Source organism: Chelonia mydas, chromosome 13, assembly GCF_015237465.2.
Source record: "Chelonia mydas isolate rCheMyd1 chromosome 13, rCheMyd1.pri.v2, whole genome shotgun sequence".
NCBI lineage: Eukaryota > Metazoa > Chordata > Testudines > Cheloniidae > Chelonia > Chelonia mydas.
In genome coordinates this window covers 18,121,655-18,145,762 of record NC_051253.2, presented here as the reverse complement: position 1 = coordinate 18,145,762, position 24,108 = coordinate 18,121,655, and the positions used below count along the sequence as shown (strand labels likewise).

General features: G+C 41.5%; 1 protein-coding gene across 8 annotated transcripts in view; it reads right to left on the bottom strand.

Moving 5' to 3' along the window:
* Nucleotides 1-24,108, bottom strand: part of SULF2 (sulfatase 2) — a 235,256-nt gene that overhangs the window by 76,593 nt on the left and 134,555 nt on the right. For 7 of the 8 annotated variants that reach the window (XM_043526701.1, XM_043526699.1, XM_037916013.2 and 4 more), the window contains 2 exons: nucleotides 13,174-13,418; nucleotides 2,154-2,393 (listed from right to left, as the gene is read on the bottom strand). In XM_043526701.1, coding sequence (XP_043382636.1) covers nucleotides 2,154-2,393; nucleotides 13,174-13,348 — 415 coding nt within the window. In that variant the 5' untranslated portion in view covers nucleotides 13,349-13,418. Of the gene's footprint in view, nucleotides 1-2,153; nucleotides 2,394-13,173; nucleotides 13,419-21,484; nucleotides 21,695-24,108 lie in introns of those variants that run through there. The other variant, XM_037916012.2, reaches the window with a different exon arrangement.

The window sequence follows — 24,108 nt, the reverse complement described above, 5'->3', positions numbered from 1 at the left end:
AAATGAAGGAAGGTAAAGGAGAGAAGAGGGTGAAGAAGAGAAAGGAGGGAAGAAATTATAAAGAAAAGAGAGAAAGACTGGACTGGGAGCTAAAAGGAACTACAAAATAAATAAAATATTTAAAATAAAACCTCCCCTTAAAGTTTTGAATCTCCCCATTTGAAAGTGAATGTACGAGAGCTTCCTTCCTTAAGGTCCCCCCTCAAATGAAAAGTCTAACATGAAACGAAATCATCATATAGTCTCAGAGCAAATCAGTGTTACTGTCTTTGACTTCAATGAGATTTATGCATGTGCTTACATGATTTCTTTAACAGGGAGCCTTTCCTGAATCAGGGCCTTTGTTCAGGGCTGCAGCCATTTTCAAACAGGACCTCACATTTCAGCAGTAAAATTTTACTTGTCACAGCTGAAAATACCCTCCTAAGCAGCTTCTTCTTGAAATGTGAGATAATGAGCGTGATAGCAAAGCTTCTAAAATGTGAATCCTTGAGATGAGTTAGTGAAGCAGATAAATCTGATAAGATCTCTGGAAGAAGCAGGTAAAATGCACTGCCACACAGCAGATACACCTCCTTATCAGTAAATTCAAGCCACAAATCATATATGAACAGCATGCTCTAGAATTTCAGCAAGCCTTCGTTAGTGGCCACTGTCGAATTTGCTTCTATGAACAAAACCCTGCATTTATCTGCATAAATGGGGATTTCATTCATACCAGAAAAGTCAACCACACAGTTGTTCTATTTGCATTCACAAAAGTGGTAAGTTTTGCTTGTCAAAGATGTTACAATAAATTTGGTTTGTACCAGGGAACAGCTTGAAACTGGGACAGGTTGAAATTGTGTCTAGGTCTACTGTATATTAAAACTGACTATTTTTACTTGAACTTCCTATTTAAATTTGAGTCCAAATCCTAAGAGATGAATATCTGTGATTCTTACTGAAGTCAATAAGAATGGCAAGTGTTCATGATTTGGCCGTTGAATATTACAACAATTACAATGATCAAATAGCAGCAAACAAAGGACAAGTGCATTATAAACAGGAAAACATGACCTTAGCGTCATGTGCATTTTGTAGGGTCATAGATGTTAATGCCAGGAGTGATAAATAAAAGGAAATTCTATCGAGTAATTAGGCAGCCACACTTCCCCAATTTCAAGACTAATTCAAGCCTTTATCTGAGCAAAACAAAGCAAGGAAATACCCAGTTTGTTTGAAGACCGCTCCCTGCTGTCTGAGCACCAAGTGCCCATGTGAGTGGTTAGAAAATATCATGGCTACTATTTAACATTAATATTGCAGAAGTGCCTAGCAGCATCAACCAGATCAAGAATCTACTGTGCTAGGTACTATACAAACATACGGTAAACAACAGTCCCTGCCTCAAAGAGCTACCTTAATGTATGCTGGCCTAGGATTTTGTATGAAATCATGCTTCCTGACTTACAAGGTGCTAATGAGCAGCTCAGTGCTAGTAAACTCAAAGTAATAGGCGAGGTCTTGCACTGCAGGGTTTGGGGACACCAGAAGGAAATGGGCTGGAAGCAGCATCTCATACTTTCTGCATTCCTCTTCCCAGGCTCTTTAAATTTGCATGCAAACAGGATCTTTTGTTTCTCAAGAGCTCATCTGCTCCTGCTGCCTAGTCCTCAGCTCAAATTTTTTCTTAATCCTCTATTTGGAAAATCATCTCCATAGTAACCAGTCACCCCACCCTAATCCACACACACACTGACCAAGGTGATGTTTCTTCTCTTCTTTCCCTAGTTTTACTAAACTAACTTATCTGTTTTAAGAGGAAGTCCATCTTCCCTCAGTCTAGGCTCTGGCGCTCTTGCAGTTTCTTTCCTCTTCACTGAAGGTTCTGCCTTATCCACCTTAGGAGCATCAAAGTATCATTTACCAGTACAGTATGTAAGCGCTGTATGTGGTATGTCATGTCCTGGGTTCAGTTCCGTGACAAAAGATATGCTGTTCCTGGAGTGAGTCCTCCTATTTCTAACTCCCCAACCTGCTAAACTGTGGCTTTTTGCAAGAATAAACTAAGAGATAGGACATTGGATTCTCTATTTGCTGCGAGGTCTGTGCCTGGTGTTTTTTGTTCACAAGTCAGCAGCCGGAGAGATGGTTAGGTACATGGGTCTTACCTGTCCTGTATCCTGTGTTATTCAGGTATATTGCAAAGGTACGTATTTCATGCTGAGCTTGCCAGGATGGAGAGGAGCAGTTCTCATTGTTGGTGTAGGTGTTGTGGTTGTGAACATATTTCCCCGTGAGAATAGAGGAGCGGGATGGGCAGCACATTGGGGTTGTCACAAAGGCATTGATGAAGTGAGCGCCTCCCTGTTCCATGATCCGCCTCGTCTTATTCATCACTTGCATAGAACCTAAAAGAAGAAAACCATCAGCAGCTTACAAAAGGTTTTTCTTGTTTTCAGTTAAAAGAACAAGCCACAAGCTCACGTGCTAAGTCTACCAGTGTCAGGCAGAGGAGGAGAAAACAAATTGCAAGTGGGCAAGGACATCTATTAGACAAAACAAGCCCAATAAGGAATGCAAGATTTCTGAATACAATATTACAGATTATAGATTCTTACTAGAAGATTATAAACGTAGGGCTGGAAGGGACCTTGAGAAGTCATCAAGTCCAGCCCCTTGCACTGAGGCAGGACCAAACAGACCTAGACCATCCCTGGCAGGTGTTTGTTCAATCTGTTCTTAAAGACCTTCAAAAAAGAACTAAATAAGTTCATGGAGGATAGGTCCATCAATGGCTATTAGCCAGGATGGACAGGGATGGTGTTCCTAGCCTCTGTTTGCTAGAAGCTGGGAATGGGCAACGGGATGGATCACTTGATGATTACCTGTTCTGTTCATTCCCTCAGGGGCACCTGGCATTGGCCACTGTTGGAAGACAGGATACTGGGATAGATGGACCTTTGGTCCGACCTAGTATGGCCGTTCTTATGTTCTTAATGACGGAGAATCCACAACCTCCCTTGGAAGCCTATTCCAGAGCTCAACTATCCTTATAGTTAGAAAAGTTTTCCTAATATCTAACCTAAATCTCCCTTGCTGCAGATTAAGCCAATTACTTCTTGTCCTACCTTCAGTGACCATGGAGAACAACTTATCACGGTCTTCTTTATAGCAACCCTTTAACACATTTGAAGACTGTTATCAGTCTTTTCTAAAAACTAAATCATGCCCAGGTTTTTTTTAACCTTTTCTCATAGGTCAAAAGAAAAGGAGTACTTGTGGCACCTTAGGGACTAACAAATTTATTTGAGCATAAGCTTTCGTGAGCTACAGCTCACTTCATCGGACCGAACGCATCCGATGAAGTGAGCTGTAGCTCACGAAAGCTTATGCTCAAATAAATCTCTTAGTCTCTAAGGTGCCACAAGTCCTCCTTTTCTTTTTGCAAATACAGACTAACACGGCTGCTACTCTGAAACTTCTCATAGGTCAGTTTCTCTAAACTTTTGATCATTTTTATTGCTCTCTACTGCACTCTCTCCAATTCCTAAAACATTGTGCCCAGAACTGAACACAGAACTCCAGGTGAGATCTCATCAATGACGAGTAAAGTGGGATAACTGCCTCCTGCGTCTGACGTGTCACTCCTGTTAATCCACCTCTGAATGATAATAACCTTTTTCGCAACTACACCATATTGTTGACTCCTATTCAATTTGGGATCCACAGTAATCTATATCCTTTTCAGCAGCATTACCGCCTAGCCAGTTATTCTCCATTTGTAGTTGTGCATTCAATTTTTCCTTCCTAAGTGAAGTACTTCGCACGTACAATTGAATTTTGTATTGTTGGTTTCAGACCAATTCTCCAATTCGTCAAGGTCATTTTGAATTCCAATCCTCTCATCCAAAGTGCTTGCTACCCCACCCAGCTCACTTCACTAATCCAAGTCATTAATGAAATTATTGACTAGTATCAGACCTAGGACCAACCCCTGTGGGACACCATTAGATATGCCCTCCCAGTCTGACAATGAACCATTGATAACTACTTGTTCCTTCAACCAGTTATGCAGCCACCTTATACTAATTACATCTAGACTACATTTCCCTAGTTTGCTTATGAGAATGTCATGTGGGACTGTATCAAAATACATCACATCTACCGCTTCCCCCCCATCCACTAAGCCTGTAACCCTGTCAAAAAAAGAAAATAAGTTGGTTTAGCATGATTTGTTCTTGACAAATCCATGCTGGCTACTCCTTATAACCCTATTATCCTTTAGGTGCTTTCAAACTGATTGTTTAATAATTTGTTCCAGTATTTTTCCAGGTATCAAAGTTAGGCTGACTGGTCTATAGTTCCCCAGACCCTCTTTGTTCCCCTTTTTAAAGACAGGTACTATGTTTGCCCTTCTCCAGTCCTCTAGGACTTTACCTTACCTCCATGAGGTCTCGAAGAGAATTGCTAATGGTTCTGAGATTGCTTCAGCTAGTTCCTTAAATAGCCTAGGATGAATTTCAGCAAGTCCTGCCACCTTGAATACATCTAATTTAACTAAATGATCTTCAATCTGTTCTTGCCCTATTTTGACTTGCACTCCTTTTCCTTTGTTGTTAATATTAATTGTGTTAAGCATCTGGCCACCATTAACCTTTTTAGTGAAGACTGAAGCAAATCAGATATTAAACACCTCAGCATTCTTGATGTCATCACTTATTGGCTCTCCTTTTCTGCTAAGTAGAGGACCTACACTTCCCTTTCTCCTAATGTATTTAAAGAACCTCTTATTACCTCTTTTATGTTCCTTCCTAGGGGTAACTCATTTTATGCTTTAGCCTTTCTGATTTTGTCCCTATATTCTTGAGATATTCTTTTGTATTCCTCCTTAGCAATTCATCCATGTTTCCACTTTTTGGTAGGATTCCTTTTTGATTTAAAGGTCATTAAAGAACTCCTGATGGAGCCATATTGGACTCTTACTATTTTTCCTATCTTTCCTTTACACGGAGATAGTTTGCATTTTTGCCTTTTATATAGTCTCTTTAAGAAACTGTCAACTCTCCTGAACTCTTTTTTCCCTTAGATTTTGTTCTCATAGGACCTTACCTACCAGTTCTCAGCGTTTGTTAAAGTCTGTTTTTTTTAAGTCAATTGTCCTTATTCTGCTGCTCTCATTCCTTCCTTCAATGGTTCAAATACAACCAAAGTCAACAATAACCAAAAGCCACTGTTATCAATGGCTACCCTGTTTCCTAGGTGACATATTCCTCTGGACTCAACTCAGTTCATGGTGGGGAGGCATCCACTTCGAAGAAGCCACCATCACAATTGGCACTCATCGTCTCTCTGTGCAGAGAAATCAAGGATTGAAAAGACATGGAGAATGAGTTTCCCTCTGACTCATAAAGGTGGTCCCTATAGATTAGAATTAAAGCATATTGATGGGGAAAACTTGTAAAGCTGCTTGGACTATACCTGATCTAGAAGGAAGTTTAATTAGCACCTGCCACTAGCACGACATGCATTTAAAAAAATCCCAAATAAATACAAAACTTTACATATCATCAAACCCATCCTGTTATGAATGGGAGCAAAGTACCTTACAGACAGTATCAGGATTAGCATAAGGTTTCATGCTGGAGTGGAGCTGGGACTAACTTACCCAAGGTTGACTTGGATTAATAGTTCAGCTTTAATCAATGTATGCTGCAACCATCTGGCACAAACTGTAGGTTGTTTCTGTCAATAATGGGTTTAGGTTTCTTCTAAGCTCTTTAGGAATGGACTTCATTATGAAATTGCAACAGTGAGTTGATTTGATACAGGGCACTTTGATACAACCATGACTCAAAATCTACAGGGCGGTGAGAATGGTTGCAATCCATGTAGGAAATCGGACTCCCTGGTTCCTGAAGGAGAATTTCTACTGCAAGTCTTTTCATCTTAAAATTACCATGGCATTAGATTTCTTGAGATCATTTTGTTAGGAACCTTTTAAGCTAATCAGAATTCCTCTTTGTAATTCTTTATCACAGGAACGCAACACCATTTGTAAGACTGACTCCCCTGTAAAAGAACCTGTTATATCGCACATATTAAAAAGTAGTATCGTAAAAAAAATAGACAAGACCTTTTTTACAATCACAAAATAGAAAAGTTTGTACTTTGGGAGCAGCATCCCTCTTCAAAGCCTCTAACTTCACTTACAATTATTACAGCCAGTTTTACTGTAGGTGGACTCAAAAATTGCAAATGTTAGCACTGCTCCGTCTTATGAGCTAATTCAAAAATAAATAAAGCAGGCTGAAGGAACGTTTTGTCATTCCACTATTAAAATACAATTTTAACAACCCCTTTAAATGACAGAGGCATATGTGCATAAATAATCCTACATGTTAAGTCTCCCCTTGGGGACAGTAACCTTCTTTAATAAAACTGCTGTAATGACAAGAGCCTATATATCAACAGTCTTTAATACAAAAACATATGATCTAATCTGCTTCCCCAGCTTGAGAACTAATGCAGAGTGACAGATCAGTGGAAGGCAAAAACCAAGCATACCCTTCCATGCAATCTTAAGTAGGCCAGCTTTAAATATTTTAGAACAACACTGAGCCAGCCAACCAAAACTTATTTTCTTCATCCTGCCTCCAACACAAACTTGGTGACATCAAAGGAAAATAGAAATTATATTCTTCTATGGCAGAACATCACTTATGTGTTAATCAGGGATTGGAATCTCTGCAAACCATCTTCTCTCGAGTGGGAAAACCTTCCAGGATTTTATTAGTTAGATTCTGATGTGCTAAGAGAGGTTATACTTTGAAGTGTCAACATTTTATTCAGAAAAAGGTCTCTGTTACAAGTCTAAAATCATAGATAATAAAGTTGCCTTATTTGTAACTCTGTGCTTTTTGGAGAACTGTAAGAAAATCTATGGTGAAGATTTGCTGAGAGTCATCTGTTTGATGCATTCAGCTGTTTGGTAGACAAAGAGAAGCATAAAAGATATATAGCACTAAGCTGAAGTTCTATTTGGACTTCATGTGACATCAGCTGCAACAAGTTGTTTTGCTTGATCTCTCTTCAGAGTTTATTCTACTGATGCTGTCACTATTTAGACTGATATTATAATGTTGAAAATTCACAGACAAACTCTCTACAGACTTTGAGTGAGGCCTTGACATTGAGGAAACACTGAAACTGTGCAAGCTCTGTGGCAGACACTGAGAAGTCATTCCTTTTTACAACTCTGTTTGTGTACTAATTATCATCCCCTACCATCTGAGAAGGAAGCTTTCCCTGCATTGTGTGTCAGAGAGCCCCTTATCTTCTCCTCCACTGTAAATGGAGGACAGAAGAGCTATAGTGGTCAGAACAGAGATGCAGACATCCCGGACACCAGGAAGCGTATATGTTAAGATGACAGTTGTAGGAATTTTCAGCAGCACAATTTAACATTCAGAGTAGACAGTGGTCTTATGATGAGCCCTGCAACATGTTTCATGAATATAATGAATCTGAGAAATGCATGTCACAGAAGGGCTCTATTATCCATCCAAAGATTATGAGGAAAAGTGCAAAGGAAGTATATAGGGTAAAGCCGATAGAAGCACTAGATCCCAGGAGTGTGCATGTAGGACATTTATCAAAAGTTCTTTAAACACTACTCCATGACACAGCATATTAAGAAAGAGTGCTTTGTTGTATTGAAACAATAACTGAGCAGGCTGTAACAGGTGCTTCTTAAAACCTCACATTTCCTATGACAACTGGTATTTGTGCACAAGCCTGAAGACTATAGAAAAGACAGGTAGTTATAAGAGATTAAAACACACAAACGCAGGCTTTTTGTGCATACAACTGCACACGTTTTTGTGCACACCTTTTGCCACACCTTAAAAATATGCCCCACTGCATACTGTTTCCTACACATCCCCTGCTTGCTTGTATTTATTAAATATTCACACTATGACTGGACCATCTTCTAGAGACTTGTCCAAGTACATTCACTATTACATACCGATTGCAAAGTTTATCTCTGTGATCACATTTTGCAAAAGATCTGATCACCGTACAAAAACACAGACTATGTCATACAAGAATTCAAATATTAGTGCATGAGAAACTATTTTCCTGTACTATGATAGTGAGATCCAGTCAAGTCTCTCCAGCTAAACAATAATGGTGTGTAATGTTAAAGATCAGATTTCCCTTCACATGTTAAAATACATTAACATCTTTAAAATATATAAATATTGAAAAGAGAAATATAAAAATCCTGGTTGTGAATTTAAATAGTTGTCTGCAGGAGCAGGATTTATTGTGAATTCTTCAGTATAAGTCAATAGTAGAAACTCGCTCAACATAAATAAATAACTTATAGCAGCTGTTTGAAGATCTAATATTGAATGTTTCATTAACTAGCATTTTATTGTCAGAGATCATGCAGTTAACATCAGTTTTTGGCAGTTCCACTTGTTAAAGAGCTTGAATTAATCCCCAAGTGACTTCATCTGTTTTGAAGTTAAATTTGAGAGATACCTGTAGGTGGACATGTCTATTCAACCTCTGGAATGTTAATGAATGCTCTCATAAACACTATGCTTGCTTTCTATTTCTATTTCCATCTTACATACTATTTTTCCCCAATTTTCCCTCTTTGTACTTCTTTCTTTTAAAAGCTGCTAACAGGTCACCTCTCTATGTGGGAAAACTGCCAAGCACATTGTCTTCTTGCTCCAGATTTGTACTTATTCAATGGATCATATATCAACAGGTTACTCCGATCTCACTAACATAAATGAAGCATCTCCCAGGCAGCTAGGTCACTTGTGTCTATGAATGAGATAGTTATGTAAGCTGACCCGAATGACTTACTGCAGTGGTTCTCAATAGAGTCCTGCATGGATACAAATTTATATCCGTGGATATAAATCCATACCTTTGGAACTGCAGTGGCGAAAGGAGCAAAACGTGGGGCCGCAGCTTCCAGGAGCCAGCGTCCCATGCCGGCAGCTCCTCCAGCGCGGCTGTACCCCCCCTAGCCCTGCCCACGGGGCGGGCACCAGGATCACTGGCGGTTGTGCTCTTGTGTTCCAGCGACACCGCTCCCCAGACAGGAGTCCCAGACAGCTGCATGGAAGGGATGGGGCAGGGCTTGGGGCGGTACAGTGCTGGCTCCCGGGAGAGACGGCCCCACGTTTCTCTCCTTTCGCCGCTGCAATCCCACGGATACCAGTTTATAACCACAGATATAAATTTGTATCTGTGCAGGGCTCTAGTTCTCAACCTATTTACCATTGTGAGCCACATATGCAGCTATGTGTTACGTGGGCCACAGCCACACTCTATACACACACAAAAATAAGGTTTAGTATTTGTTATACGGCAGCAATATGATTCAAATCGATATATTACCTTTCATTTCAACACTAGCAAATGTCTACCAAGAACATTTTAAATTAGCAAAATAAGTCAAAACATTACTGTTAAAATTAATTAATTTACTGTAAGGGTGGCATGGCATGGTGTATTGCCACCATCACTTCCGCGTTGCTGCTGGCAGTGCAGCTGGGCTGAGCGACCAGAGAACGTGGCTATGGAGCCTGCCTGCAAAGATGGGAAGCCCTTCCTGGTGTGGGGTGCCCCCCAGCCAGGAACTATCCCACATGCACTCAGCCCCACCATGCACTCAGCACCTGCACCCAGGGGCTGTCCCCAAGCCTCTCCCCAGACTGGAAATGTCCCCCCCCATCACCCAACCCCTCTGGGACTGTCCCCTGCAGCATCCAGACCACCCCAACACTGAGCTGGCACATGTGCCTGCCATGGGCAGCACGTGAAGCTTCCTCTTAGTGAGGCTAGCCTCCTGTCCCACCTCTTCCGGCCACACCCAAGGCCATGTGGGGTGTGGCCCTGGCTGGAGCAGTGAACCTGGAACCTCTCCCCTGTTTCGCCCATGGCCCCTCCCCATTCTGCCCTTTCCCCGCAGCCCCACCCCGTTCCGGCTCCCCCTGAGCCTCTTGCCGCTTCCATTACATATCGCTCATGGTGCCTGTCCTGCAGAGACAGGGTGCTCCGTCCAGATCAGAACTCCCTTCCCGCAGGGACTGGCCCCCCCCCCCAGCCTACTCCAATAACTGCCCCCCCTCCCCCATCCAGGGACTATGCCACAGTACCTAGCTCCCCATCCAGGCACTGCCCCCAGCCACCCACCTACAGTCTGTCCCCCATGCACTGGCTGCACCCCCTTTGCCATGGCTTCCTACCTCGGCTGCAGGTAGCTCAGCTATGCAACCTACCCTGCCTGCCTGCCACTGCAGTCCTAGTGCCGGGGAGCCTGCTCCAGTGGAGGTCACTAGATCCATGATCCTGCAGGGTGGAAGGTGCTAATCACCCTGGCCTCCTGCCCCACCCCATTTATGGCCCTGAGAATATCACATGGGCCACCGCTGTGTGCTAATTGGGCCACAAGCGGCCCGCAGGTTGAGAACCACTGACCTACTGTAACTACAGTAATAGGATATCCAAACTTCAGTCCAATTTAAACTGGAGATGCTGGGATTTATAATGCATTGGACATCAGCACTAGGTCAGCTTGGATTCTCATTAATCTAATCGGAAAATTAATCTCTGGGTGTAATTTAAGCCTTTTCTACCATCAGTATATTTTGCCTCTTCTTACTCATGTACCAACTTGTTCACTACTCAGTACAATTCTCATAATTAGGAAGACAAGCCACTAAGCATGCCTGTTCCAATAGCTGACTAAACTTCTTCTTGGTCTTCAGGTAAAGAGGTCAGAAGAAAGCAGTTATCTTCCCTTGTTTATATCCAGCACAGCACACTCCAACTCCTTTGACCCAAGCATCGGGCAGTCTTTTTATCAGATCCTCCCTTGTTTCAATCCATGGTTAGGTTTGGTTTCCTGAGTAAAATGCTTCCTGAGTAAAATGATTAACAGCAGAACAAATAAAAGGGAAGCTAAGCCTCTTTCCTGAATGCTATGCATCTCCGTTTGACAAACCACACCTGTTATTGCTATATTGTTAAACTCACCTTAGGTTAAAATAAGGGGAGGGCCGTTAGAGAGCCTGAGATTGTATCCTCTCTCCTTTCACATCAGAAATAGCCACAAAACAATCTCAGCAGAAAAACAAAATGAGAAGTCACATGCCAGCTCTGCCCACCAAAAGCACAGCTTCCTTCTGAATTTCCTCAGAAATACTGGTAATTTTTGCTGTGCTCAGTTTTCTAAACTGCACTTCTAAAAATTTTCAAATTTTTGTTAGCTTGCATTTGCAATCTGTAGACCAAACTGCAATTGACATCTTGTTTCCATGTTCCTGAATGCATTAATTCCAATACTCACAAACAGCAGTTTGGATAGATAAAGTTGGCCAATTTAAGAATAAAAAATGACCTCAAACAAACATTTGGTCTCATGAAGCTATTAACTGGAATATGATAAATATCAAATCTCAGCTTCATCAAATGCATTTTCTCCAGCCGGACCCTAATTTGTGTGGACAGCTGCCCACTGTGCTTGAAATTGGAAAGAGACATCAGATTACCTGAGAAAAGAAGTATACAGCCCAGAGGACATTAACAATTGCATCAGAGACGGGCAGGCGAGCATAAAATAGAAAGTGATAAATTTTTTAGGACGACCCTCTGGATTTTGGTCACATGAGACAGAGATAATGTACTTGGCTTTTTTGGACATGCATTATTGAAACGGGTCTGTCTAATTGTGAAAAACATAACCATCACTCCAAAACAAACAAACAAACAAACTTCTGAACCTGCCTCACTTAAACTAATATTTTATTTCTTATCCTGTCACACCGGAAAACTTTCTAGTTACCTTTTGAACCAAGTGACAACTGGGATATAGCTTATGACATGCAGAAACACAGACAAAAAGAAAGTATCTATAAAAGCATTGTCATTATGCCATCATACGTTTTTGGTTTAGAACAGCAGCTGTCCCTGCATAAATCAAAGCTCTTTCATTTTACTATGATGCTCCACCTTTTCCCCACAATTTGTTTTCTTGTCTACTATACCGGAAATTTGATTTAATGGTGCTCAAAAGAAACACAAAACAGATTCTATCCCCTCAATTTTTAAACAGATATGGGCTTCATAAACCCATTTTTAAATGTACCTAAAAAACTACTCATATAAAACTCCTTTCTGGTAATTGCTTCTCACTATACACAAGATTCTGCAAAGATATAGGTTAATTTTTCAGCAAGCTTCTCAACTTAATCGTTATGCCAAATCATTAAGATTAAACAAACTTTCTTTGCTTAATCTTCTTTCCTCAACAATTACAACTTCAACTAGTGGAACAGATGATCAGAGCTGAATAAGAGAGTAGACTCTTATGATTCTAAATGATCTTGGCAGTAATCAAATACTTTATCTTCATGGGAAAAATCCCTAAATTAGTTTTAATTTCTTGTAATACTATTTAATAATGGAATTTAGAGATTTAAAAAAACAATTTTGTACTCCAAATACTGCAGTTTCACAAGGAAATTGGGTAATTACATGAATAGCCAGTTATGTATCTAATCCTACCATCTTTGTGTGCAACTTCCCAGCTTGTGCACAGAACTGTAATAAGCAAACTGAAGATAAACATTAAAAATCAGAGATTTGTTTCCAAAGCAGGATATAACCCCAGAGACAGAATGTATCAAATCTTAAACTGATGTTACATCTGCTGTCAGTGAGTTAGCATATTACATGTACACACATGTTTTCACAATATTTCACCACTTGTTCCTTCTACTGTACATTTCACAGAGAAAAAAATTCATCTGCAGGTTAGGGATTATATCCTGTTCTCTGCTGCACTGGTCAAAATGTACATTTACACTAGACAGGTTTCAGAGTAGCAGCCGTGCTAGTCTGTATTTGCAAAAAGAAAAGGAGTACTTGTGGCACCTTAGAGACTAACAGATTTATTTGACCATAAGCTTTCGTGAGCTACAGCTCACTTCATCGGATGCTGTAGCTCACGAAAGCTTATGCTCAAATAAATTGGTTAGTCTCTAAGATGCCACAAGTACTCCTTTTCTATTTACACTAGAGCGTCTGAGAGCAGAATCTAGCCCCAAGCAAAAGCAATGCCATATTTGTGAACTAAAATACTCTTTGTTTGGCTCTTACCAAGTTCTACATCCTGATCATCAGTAAGAATGAGAATGATGTTTGGACGGATGTTTCTGCGGTCCCTTTGAAATCTTCCCTTCAGACGCTGATTTAATAGGAAAGCTGAACTTCCATCCAGCATTGATAAAACAGTCATTATGAATAATCCAAGGACAATGCTAGGCTGTGCCATATTGTGCTGGTTTTGCGTTCTCTCCAAACAAGGTGGGTTAAGGTCTTCTATTTCCTCTTTACTTGCAGATCTAACATGGGAAGAGGGAAAGCAGGTAAGCATTTGTGCAAAAAAATTAAAAAAAAAAATAAAAAAGAAAATGTTCCCATTTATCAAAATCTTTCAAATGAACAAGGAGGTTCTTTTTAAAAGGCTAAGCCACATATACCTAAAATCCCCTAAATGAGAAACAAGTTACTTGCAGTTTTTCACCTTGGTACCTGTTAGAAGTAGAAACATTCACAATTTTCAAGAGTTTATCTAAATTTTTTGAGACATTTTGCTGAGTGCTGAAAGTTGGCAAAAAGTTCAAGGAACCCACAAGGGAAAGAACTTTTTTTTTTTTTTTTTTTTTAAACAAAATCATTTTAAAATGTTTTAGCCAGGTGCAACTAATCAGAAATTAAAACGATATACAGAGAGTACTGGATCTGGGAGCTACAACAGTGCAGGGTACTTATCCATAATGTAAATTTGAGGCCCTCTGGGTACTTTTGACTGATATTTTATTTACTGAGTCAAAAAAAATCACCTTTAAAGGAACAATGTATCTAAATAGAGATTTTTACCAAGATTGTGGTAAAACCTATTGAGTGAACAATAAGTTTGTCTTGTGAAGTCACAACGGACATGAACTACAAGCCAAATTCAGATCTCGCACAAGTTGCTGCAACTCAGAGATTTCAACTGGAAAGCATGCCCCTTTATACCAGGGGTGAATTTGGCTGCATGGGCCTAGAAATGACAGGATGATTTCAGGCTAGTGTTTCAGCACTAATTCTGAACTTCCTGGCTTTGTGGGTGGCAGTCATGTTATTTCAAAATGGATATGGAGGTTTTACAGAAATTTGTTGCCGTTGTTTTTCTGTTAAAGTACTAAACAAGCATGTTCTGTATTTACAATTTAAGGGCCTAGTCCCGCAAACTCTTATCACTAGACACATTGAGAATTGTCCTATTGCCTAGAACTGCTCATGGCAGGCAGTAAGGATTATGCCCAGAGGTAAACTGTTTACAGGATTGGTTCCTAAGACCCTGCTCCTGCTCCTACTGGAATCAACAGCACAGTTCCCATTGATTTCTAAGCAAGCAGGGGCATGCCCTAGATCAGTGGTTCTCAAAGCCGGTCCGCCGCTTGTTCAGGGAAAGCCCCTGGCACGCCGGACCGGTTTGTTTACCTGCCACGTCCGCAGGTTCGGCCGATCGCGGCTCCCACTGGCCGTGGTTCGCCGCTCCAGGCCAGTGGGGGCTGCGGGAAGCGGGCTTTCCCTGAACAAGCGGCGGACTGGCTTTGAGAATCATTGCCCTAGATGAATGAACATTGAGACATTTCTTAAATTTCAATGCTGGTTGATAATCTTCTGGCCTAAAGGAATTTTCTTTTGCTAATGGAAGTCAAAGCACCCGTAAGAAACTATAAGGAGAATATTAAGCGCTAATTATTTCATCCCATCAAGTGATCAATGAGTCAATTTTTGATTAATTCCCTATGTACTGGCTTTCTCTGGACTTGTGCCAGTGAGTTCACATACTGCAGTGGAAATCAATTAAAAGTAACACATGGGAAACTATCTGCCTTTTTTAAAGACCAGAAGTGGCTGAGTAGAGAAAGCCCAGCACAGTATGCTTTACTCAATGAAAGAAGCTTAATGTTCTGACCATAAAGCAAGTTAGAAATTGTCCCTCCGAGTAGATTATTGCATAGCAATATCATCAGATCATCACTACTAGAATTTGTTTCTTGGGATAAACCTTGATTAAGACTGTTCTCAAGCCATGACAAAACCACTGGTCTGAGAAATTACACACAGTTTCTATATTTGGGGGGAGGGGGGAAGAGAAAGCACAAGATTCTTAAATTTAAACCAGCAGATATCTAGTTGTACTTTGATGCAATATTTAGCAAGGGCTATTTCCCAATTCATATACATAGACCAGGCTTGAAAAGTCAACCTAATTATTCACCCCAGCAAGTTTCTTTACGGATTTATGAGTGAATTAAAATCAATTTCTGCAGAATCTAAGATTTTATTTAAAAGAACAAATTCTAGCCCATGTGGTGGGGAGGGGGGAGGGGAAGTCTTCTAAAACTGCAGGCTGACAGCTCTAGTACCTTGGCTCCGCGCAGAGCTTTGCCAAGCTATGAGAGTACACACTGACCAGTCTTGTCAGTTTTCATTGCTCATGTTCAGAATTCTGCCTGCAGCAGTGAAACAGGCAAGAATCATGCCAGTTTCACTGTGCAGCTACTACTTGGGAAAGTCAAGAGCAGTGATAGAGGCAGACCCTAGAGCTGTTCACTGGGGAGGAGGGATCAAAAGGTTGGGAGGTGCACATTAGTAGAGATATTCCGTCCTGAAGACACATAAAAATTCTAATAGACAGAAATGTGTATTAACCCCCCCCCCCAACAAAACTGATGATCTGTCCATTCCCATTACACAGTCAGCGTTTTTCTGAAGACATGGGATTTACAAGGGATCATTTCATTTTTTCCTTGGGACTAGCCAACTGAAGGCTGTCTGTTACTGTTGTATCTGACCATGCTTCCCTTTCCCCCCTAACTGGATATGGGATTTATACACAAGTGTATCTTGCATTTTCTTTCTTCGTTAAAACAAATGCATGGGAATAACCATATGACCTCGTTGTTGTACCCTCTTCCCTCCTCCACTCCCCAGCCCATTTCCTCCCTACTATTTATTACCCTCATTCATTGCATCACCTCTAAAATGAGACAGTCAGCCCTTTGGGCCAGGAACTATGTCTTCCTATAAAATTCTTAGTATATTTTGGGACACTGGGGGAAAAAAAAAAAAACAATACAGAGGTGTCTCCACAACTTTTCTAGCTACAAAAATGTATTGACAGTTATAAACTTACCCTTATCTCCAAGAAGATATGAAAAATACTGCATATTAAGTTCAGCAGGCAATCTCTACCAAAATAATTCTTTTCATCTTTGCCCCTCTCTCTCCAGATGTTTAAACTATTCTCATAAGTTATGTCCCTGTTGTTATCAGGATAAGAATTCCTCATAGATATCCCCTGGAACCAACTCAAAGTATACAATTATGTCCAAAACTCATATTCATAACAGGGTAAAAAAATTAAAGCAATTTACAAAATAATCCTCTATTTTCTGAAATGTGTGTATTCATACAAGACAGATAGGCCACTGCTAATTAGATTTCACAGAAAATGTGGAGTGAACAGCTTTAAGTAGCTTATAAAATGGCAGCAGAAGTGTCTCACATTCATAGTGGTCAGATGTAGTCTTTGAGTTGTGACAATACTTAGCAAAGTGTCACAGTTGAGAACGTCTCTTCAATTATTAGTGAACTTGGTGAAAGAAACAATATGTCAAAGGCAAAGGCAAGTTATTAAAATTCTTTCCCATTCCTGTTTGGAGGTTTGGTTTACTGTGTGTATCAATGTTGGCCAAAGAGGGGCCCACGGAATTCTACAATGTCTGCCTTCATCTGCCATGTATGCCTTCATCGTTAATATGGTGCATCTGTGTGTAGCGATTCATTTTTATCTCAATGGCCCAGGTGTTCTGGTTCTCTATGTGCTGAGACCTGTAGCCGCTGCAGGCCACATTTCCATGTAACAGATGAGGACAGCTCTAATCTGTGCTGTTTCTTATGAAATTAGGTGTGCCTCCTAGTTTCTCCTAAATTACCCATCCAAATGTAGCAAAATTTGATCAGCCCTGTTTATAGGCAAGTACCATCAAAACCCTAGAAGTTTTTCTTTCCGAAGAGACAGCTAACTGAGCTGTGGTAAGTCTGCGAGCATCTCCAACACAGAGAGGCCCAGGGGGAAAAAAAAGAAAAGAAGAAAAGAAGAAGAATGTTCTCCCCTCTCCACCACCCTATTTGCAGTAACAAATCACTCCCTCCCTTCATAGACTGAATTGGATACAGATGCCTCCCTTGTTCTTAAGATCCTGCCAATTGGGGAGCAAGATTACAGGCAAACTCAGTTCTCCTGTCTGGTAATGCAGAATGTTACCACTAAGTCAGTGGTTCTCAACCAGATGTCCGGGACCCCCTGGGGGGCCGCGAGTAGGTTTCAGGGGGGCCACCAAGCACGGCCAGCATTAGACTCACTGGGGCCCAGAGTAGAAAGTTGAAGCCCCACCGCATAGGACTGAAGCCCAGGGCCCTGAGTCCTGCTACCCAGGCTGAAGCTTAAGCCTGAGCAATGTAGCTTTGTGGGGGTCCCTGTGCCATGAGGCCCCCAGTAATTGCCCGGCTTGCTACCGATCCTCGCTTTTACATCCAGAAAACCAGTTATTGTGGCACAGGTGGGCCCTGGAGTTTTTATAGCATGTTGTGGGAGCCTCAGAAAGAAAAAGGTTGAGAACCTGCACTAAGTCACATTTATAAATGTTGACAGGAAGGGGCTCTTTTAGTGTGTTTATTCTATTAACAGAACACAGATCCAAATTCTGCTCTTGAGGGCTGCCTCCATTAGAGAAATTTCTGAAAAATGTCCCTCCACCGCGATCATCAACCCAGCAGTCCTGAGAGCACCAGTATTAACTCTGACTTCAAATACTGGTTTTTTTACGCCACATTGATTAAAATTACTTTGCACAAGTCTAACAGCTACTCTGCTGAAAACTGTAGTGGATAATGCTGGGCTATATGCACCTAGCACTCTCTATGCAGTTACCAATGAACCAGCCTTAGAGACAGTGGGGAAATATTTCAACTGTACCTAGCATAAATACTCCTATTACACTATTGTAACTCCATTAAAGTAAAAACCTAAAACCAAAAAAAACCCACAAAAAAACCAAACACAAATCTGGATTTACCCCCATCACAACTAAGAACAGAATCTGGCTCATGTTGTACTGCCAAAGACATAATATACAACATGGAACAAATTATTTTGTTATGAAAAAAAGAAACAATACATGTCAACCATTCTTTGAGCTTATAATGCCATTAATTTGACACATAACTAGAAGCAGATTTATAAAGTAACTGCATCTCAGATTCACTTTTATTTACTAGATTGCTTTAAAAATGAGCATAATGCAAAACAGTAATTAAAAAAAAGCAGCTAAGGCATGTTTGACTCATTTAGCAGCCACAAACAGGGAAACAGCGTGTAAGGAACAAAGAGTAGCTGCATAATGGGAAAAATATGCTAGCAAACAGTAACTTACACTTGATAACTGTTCTGAATATGTCTGGAGCCAACACCAGGTGTGTTATTTAAGCAGACTTAAGTGTTCCATTATTCAGTGTTTAGAGGCATGGAAATGCATTGTGTGGGATCCATTCCCTACCTGCCTTCCCAATTAAATAAGCATGTTGTTTATCAGGTTGCCATTTAAATGGTTTCAACTATACCTCTGGTCTATTAACTCTTGGACCACTATTGCAGATCCTTGCATTCATGCGGAACAACTCTTTCTCACTGATGCCTTCAATCAGCTACAATTTTTATTTAAGACCATGTTTTGCAAGTTATATCACCTACATATAAAATTGCATTTTACACTTAGACAGGGAGGATTCTTGTTTGTATTCAAATAGGCTCAAGGAAAAAAAAAAACCTACTGAATCATGATTTGTGTTGTAATCTCACAACACATCATATTACCTTTTTAAGATTAACATTTTCTAAATATTTTTTCAAAAAGTCACAAATTTAAATTTAAAAGAGGATACAAAAAGCCAAAGCCCAAACCCAGTGCTAACCTGGACTGTTGAAGGTTACATCAATAGCACATGCACGAACTATGGCTACATGTCTAACATTTCCTGAGACAAGGTGGGTGAGGTAACTTCTGTTCATGAGACAGACAAGCTTTTGAGTTACACAGAGGTCTGGGAAAGGAAATGCAACTAAATACAAGGCTGAACAGATAGCATAAGTCCTTAACACATATTCTAACTAAGGGACCACTCAAGGTGAAGTGGCCCACTAACACACCTGTAGTCATAGGACAAATAGGGGGGTTAGTGGGTTACAGACTGTTGTAATAAACTATAAATCATCTCTTTATTAAGACCGGTTTCAGAGTAGCAGCTGTGTTAGTCTGTATCCGATGCATCCAATGAAGTGAGCTGTAGCTCACGAAAGCTTATGCTCAAATAAATTGGTTAGTCTCTAAGGTGCCACAAGTACTCCTTTTCTTTTTATTAAGATCATGATTTTTAGTGTCTAGCAAAGTTATGAATTTAAGCTCCCAGGCTCAGCTTTTGAAAGTTTTGTGCAGGTTTACTTTGAGGATGAGGACTGATTGATCACTCTATATCTGACCTCTCTGTGAAAACATTTCCTTAGAGAGCCAGGACATTGTCACAGCTCCAAATGCTTATTAGAACATTAAATTACATATTTAAACAGATTGTTTTGAATTACTTTTGTTCTGTTGGTGAGCATGGCAACCAGGGCTCAAACTGCTAAGCATTTAACAAGGGGAAATCTGTCTCCACATACTAACCTTTATTTTAAATAAAAATTTCTTGTGACTCTAATGTTCAGTTACATTTTTTGTAAGAAGTGCTTTACTGTTAAATACCACATTATTCTATATTAGTATTCAGTAGAGCTACAATATAAAGAACTCACACTAAGGTTCTCTGGTATGAGCTAGTCCTCATATAAGGTTAGAGTTTTATTTTGCTCCCCTGTCCACTGAAGTCCATTATAAAAAACACTTTTCTACAGCACATTCACTTCTGTCCCAAGAACAAATTAACAGAGAGGACGAGTATTATTTCTCCCCTAAATACACCCATATTTGCATATTTATTAAGTACAACTTTACGCTGATTTTTAAGAATAAATTTTAAAAAATTAATATTTACTGCAGCTGACGGGAGATTTGAAAATACCACAAGGGAAGAGTGAACAAATATAGAGCCAGTATGCCACAAAAAAGATAGTCTAAAAAAACCAAACAAACATACAGAGACAAATCTATTCAGTGACTAAAGATTTTATATTACTGTATACAGAAAAATTAGATTTTCAATGCAAGGTTGGTTTTTTAAACCCCAAAGCACATGTGAATTTATTAAATGAAAAACTAAGTGCCAAGGCATCAGCTGTTTTACAAACAACTGTTTCTTGCACAGATACCTCCCAACATCTGGTATTTCATCCCAAACCAGGGAAGGTTTAAACGTGGAATCTTTAGATAAATACAGCGCAAACAAACTGCCCGGCTTCCTGCCGCCCCAGCCATTCCCCAGTGTTGAGGGCGCAGACCTGCACGCTGTGCAGCCCCCTTCCAGTACAAGTTTTAATCACTGAGGACCCTAGGCTTTTATAAAAGCCCAGGCGGGCCATATCAAGGGCAGATCGGATTAAATGTGTCCCATCACTGCCACGTGCAGCTAACCACACTCCACCCGCACTGAGCAGGGTGCTAGGCACCCCAACAGTGCTAGCCAGGTGCCCTCCAGCTGTGCAGAGAGCCCACAGCCCCAGACCCCTGCTCTACAAGGCACAAGACCCCCAGCCCTTGGGAAGCCGCAGCACCTTGCCGAAGGAGGCAGAGCAGCATCTCTTCTTGCCCCCATCAGACTGGGGCCAACTGCCCAGGCTGCTCCCCGCCTACCCAGTCTGACCCACCTGCCAGCCCCTACCTGTCTTCTAGCCCATCTGCCATCACCCTACCCCTATATCTCATCTTCCCCCGTAAGGTTGCCAAGATAGGTTGGATATATTCCTGGAGCTTTCAACAGGACATAATCTTTAATTAAAATATTAATCTTTAATTCCTGGAGACTCCAGGACAATCCTGGAGGGTTGGCAGTACCTCGCAGCCTCCCCCCTCCCGTCCCTTCACCCCACAACTGCTTCCATTTCTTTCCCCACCCTGACCCCTTGCTCCCATCTCCGCCCTGCCCCATTCTCCAACCCTCCCATCTCCTCCCCTATCCCCCACCCAACCCCTGCTCTCATCTCCTCCCTGCCCCCAAGCTCCCCATCCCATCCTCCAACCCTCTACTCCCCCACCCACCCCCCCGCAGCTCCGCTAAACTTTGGGCTCGCCCCCTCCCCGGCTCTGAAGGGAGGCTCTGGGCAGCTCCCCCTCACCCACCCTCCTGCCCCACTTACCCGGGCAGTGAAAACGCCGCAGCAGCTGGCGGCTGGGTGCTGCATGTCCCCTTCCCTTCCAGCACCTCCTCCGCCTCAGGAGCAGCTCAGCCCCCCCGCCGCAGCAGCTGGGCTCGGCCGCCAGGAGCCCCCAGTGCCGGGCATGGCCTCCCCCAGCCGCCGGAGGTTAGGCTCCTTCCACCCCCCACGCCGGTGCTGCCTCCTGCCTGCTCCCCCCACCCCGCGCGCACACACACGCGCTGCGCCGGATGCTGGGCGGCTGCTCTGCCGCCGGAGCTCGGCTGCGCTGTGCTCCAGGCTGCTGCACAGAGCCGGGTTTAAATATCACACGCAGCAGAGCCAGGTCCCCGGCGCGGCAGCCAGCCCTGTCCTCCTGCCACGGCCCTGGCGGTGCTGAGCAGGGCTAGGGGGAAGGTGATTAACCCCTGGCACAGGGCAGCAGCTGGAGCCCATTTCCAAACCAACCTTTGAGGGGAAGAGGTGGGGGTGGGGTGTTTTGTTTTGGTTTTTAAATTATTTAAAAAGTTCATTTAGCTCCAGAATCCTCCTCCCGGCACTGACGCAATCCCCAAGCGGCTCAGAGGGGGAGGAAACCTGTTCCACCAGCACTTGTTCAAAGTCCAGCCGCTCACAGCTCTGTCGGACTTGGCTTCGTCTCACCCAACAGACAAGATTGCTCGCTCGGTCTCCGTTTCTCTGCACGGACACCCACCCACGCGGCCGAATTAGAGTTTAAACAGAGACATTTTCCATTCGGAAGGAGAGAGGTGGGAGGGCGTTAATGCAGCAACACAGACAAACCCTTAGAACAAGTCGAGTAGTCAAAGCACTGATGGAGTTTATTGGGTCTGGCACCCAGGGATAATGGCACTGCACAAAAAAGATAGAGGCTATTTAAACACGTTCCCCTACTTTTATCTGCTTTGTGTTTCAAAAATGTACTAGGTACGGTTTGATCCCGCAAACAGCCATGCATCTAATTTTACTCACGTGAGTAATTAAGTTCAATGGACTGCTCACGTCGCTATACCCACAGGAGTAAGTATTTCCCAGATCAGAACCCTTAGTCTAAAATATTCCAAAATGACTAGCACTTTAGGATGCCTAAATTGCCCTTTAAAAGAGGCCTGATTTTCAAAGAGTACCTTCTGAAATTCAGGCCTTTCTGGAGTGTCTCATTTTGGGAATGTAAAAATTAAGGTGCCCAACAATGTTTGTAAATTTTTAAAAATCCTGAGTAAGATAGTTCAGGTAGCATAGTATATGCACCAGGCACTGTACGAACACTGAAAACACTATTCTGATAAGAATATCTGGACGCTATTGTGACAAATATTAAATAGTTTTTACTGGATATGCTGTATATCCCATGATGAGTTGTTCTTAACTATAATCATTTCCAGAATAGATCCACTGTGTTAATAAATGTTCTTTTAATCTGTTTTCAGAGTGGCCTTCAAGCATCCCTATGCTGCAATGTATACAGTTATATGTTTATCTCAAAACAATATAGCATTTGCTACTAAATCTCATCCTGAACTCACTGCAAATGAGACCAGACCCCAAACTCAAACCTACATGTGAATAAATTTTCACTATCTTAAACTGGCATTCACAGCTGAAAACTGCATCAAATATATGCATCTGAAAATAAAATGACATTCTGTGTTCATGTTTAACATGCTACCATACTTTTACCATAAAATGGTGCTACACTTGCGATTTATATGTGGTTGAAAATGGGCAGGATATAATTTTCCTGTTCAAAGAGAACAATTAATGAAAGAACAGGAATAAGCAACAGGTTAGAGCAAGACGACCCTATCTTATTCCCACTGAATCAATGGCAAAACATGCATTAATTTAAATGGAAGCAGGATCAAGCTGAGAGAAAACAGTGATAGTTCCTACAAATGTCTCAAAGAAAATGTCTAGCTAGTACTAACCCATACATTCCATGAAGTCTACCAAGAACTTCAGTAGTGCTAATCTATTCTATATAGTGCTCAACATACTATGGCGATAGCCGGCAATTCAAAACCCTGAGACACAGAAAGAACTAGAGACTGAGATGATCAAATATTTTTAAAGCCATGTAGGGTTTTAACAAGAGATTCATGTTCAAACCGTACATAAACCGAATGCATTGCCTCCCCCCAACCCCAAACACCAACCCACTAACCTGGTGACAGCCTTAACTCAGACTTTATTTGGTAGGCTTAATAGATACACGCCCCTTCTGTTACAGGATGTTGATCTGCTTTAAGCTATACCAGTAGAGCTGAAAATGGACAGGATATAATTTTCCTATATTGGTACAGTTAAAGCGGTACAGGAAGGGGACTAAGCTATGCCAGTGCAGGCACCTTTATAACCAGTATAACTGAATCCATACTAGGGGTTGTACTGGTATAATTATATCAATTAATAACAAAAAATCGTTCCCCTAACCACCAGTTATGCAGATACTAAAACTGTGTGTAGACTAGGCTGACGTTAAACCAACTTTATTATTTTTAATAATAGTTTGCCCTATCTTACATAGGGAAGTTGCTCATGAGGGGAATTTTCATTAAAATAAAATGGTGACCAATAAAGAGATTTAAAATAATAAGGATAATAAT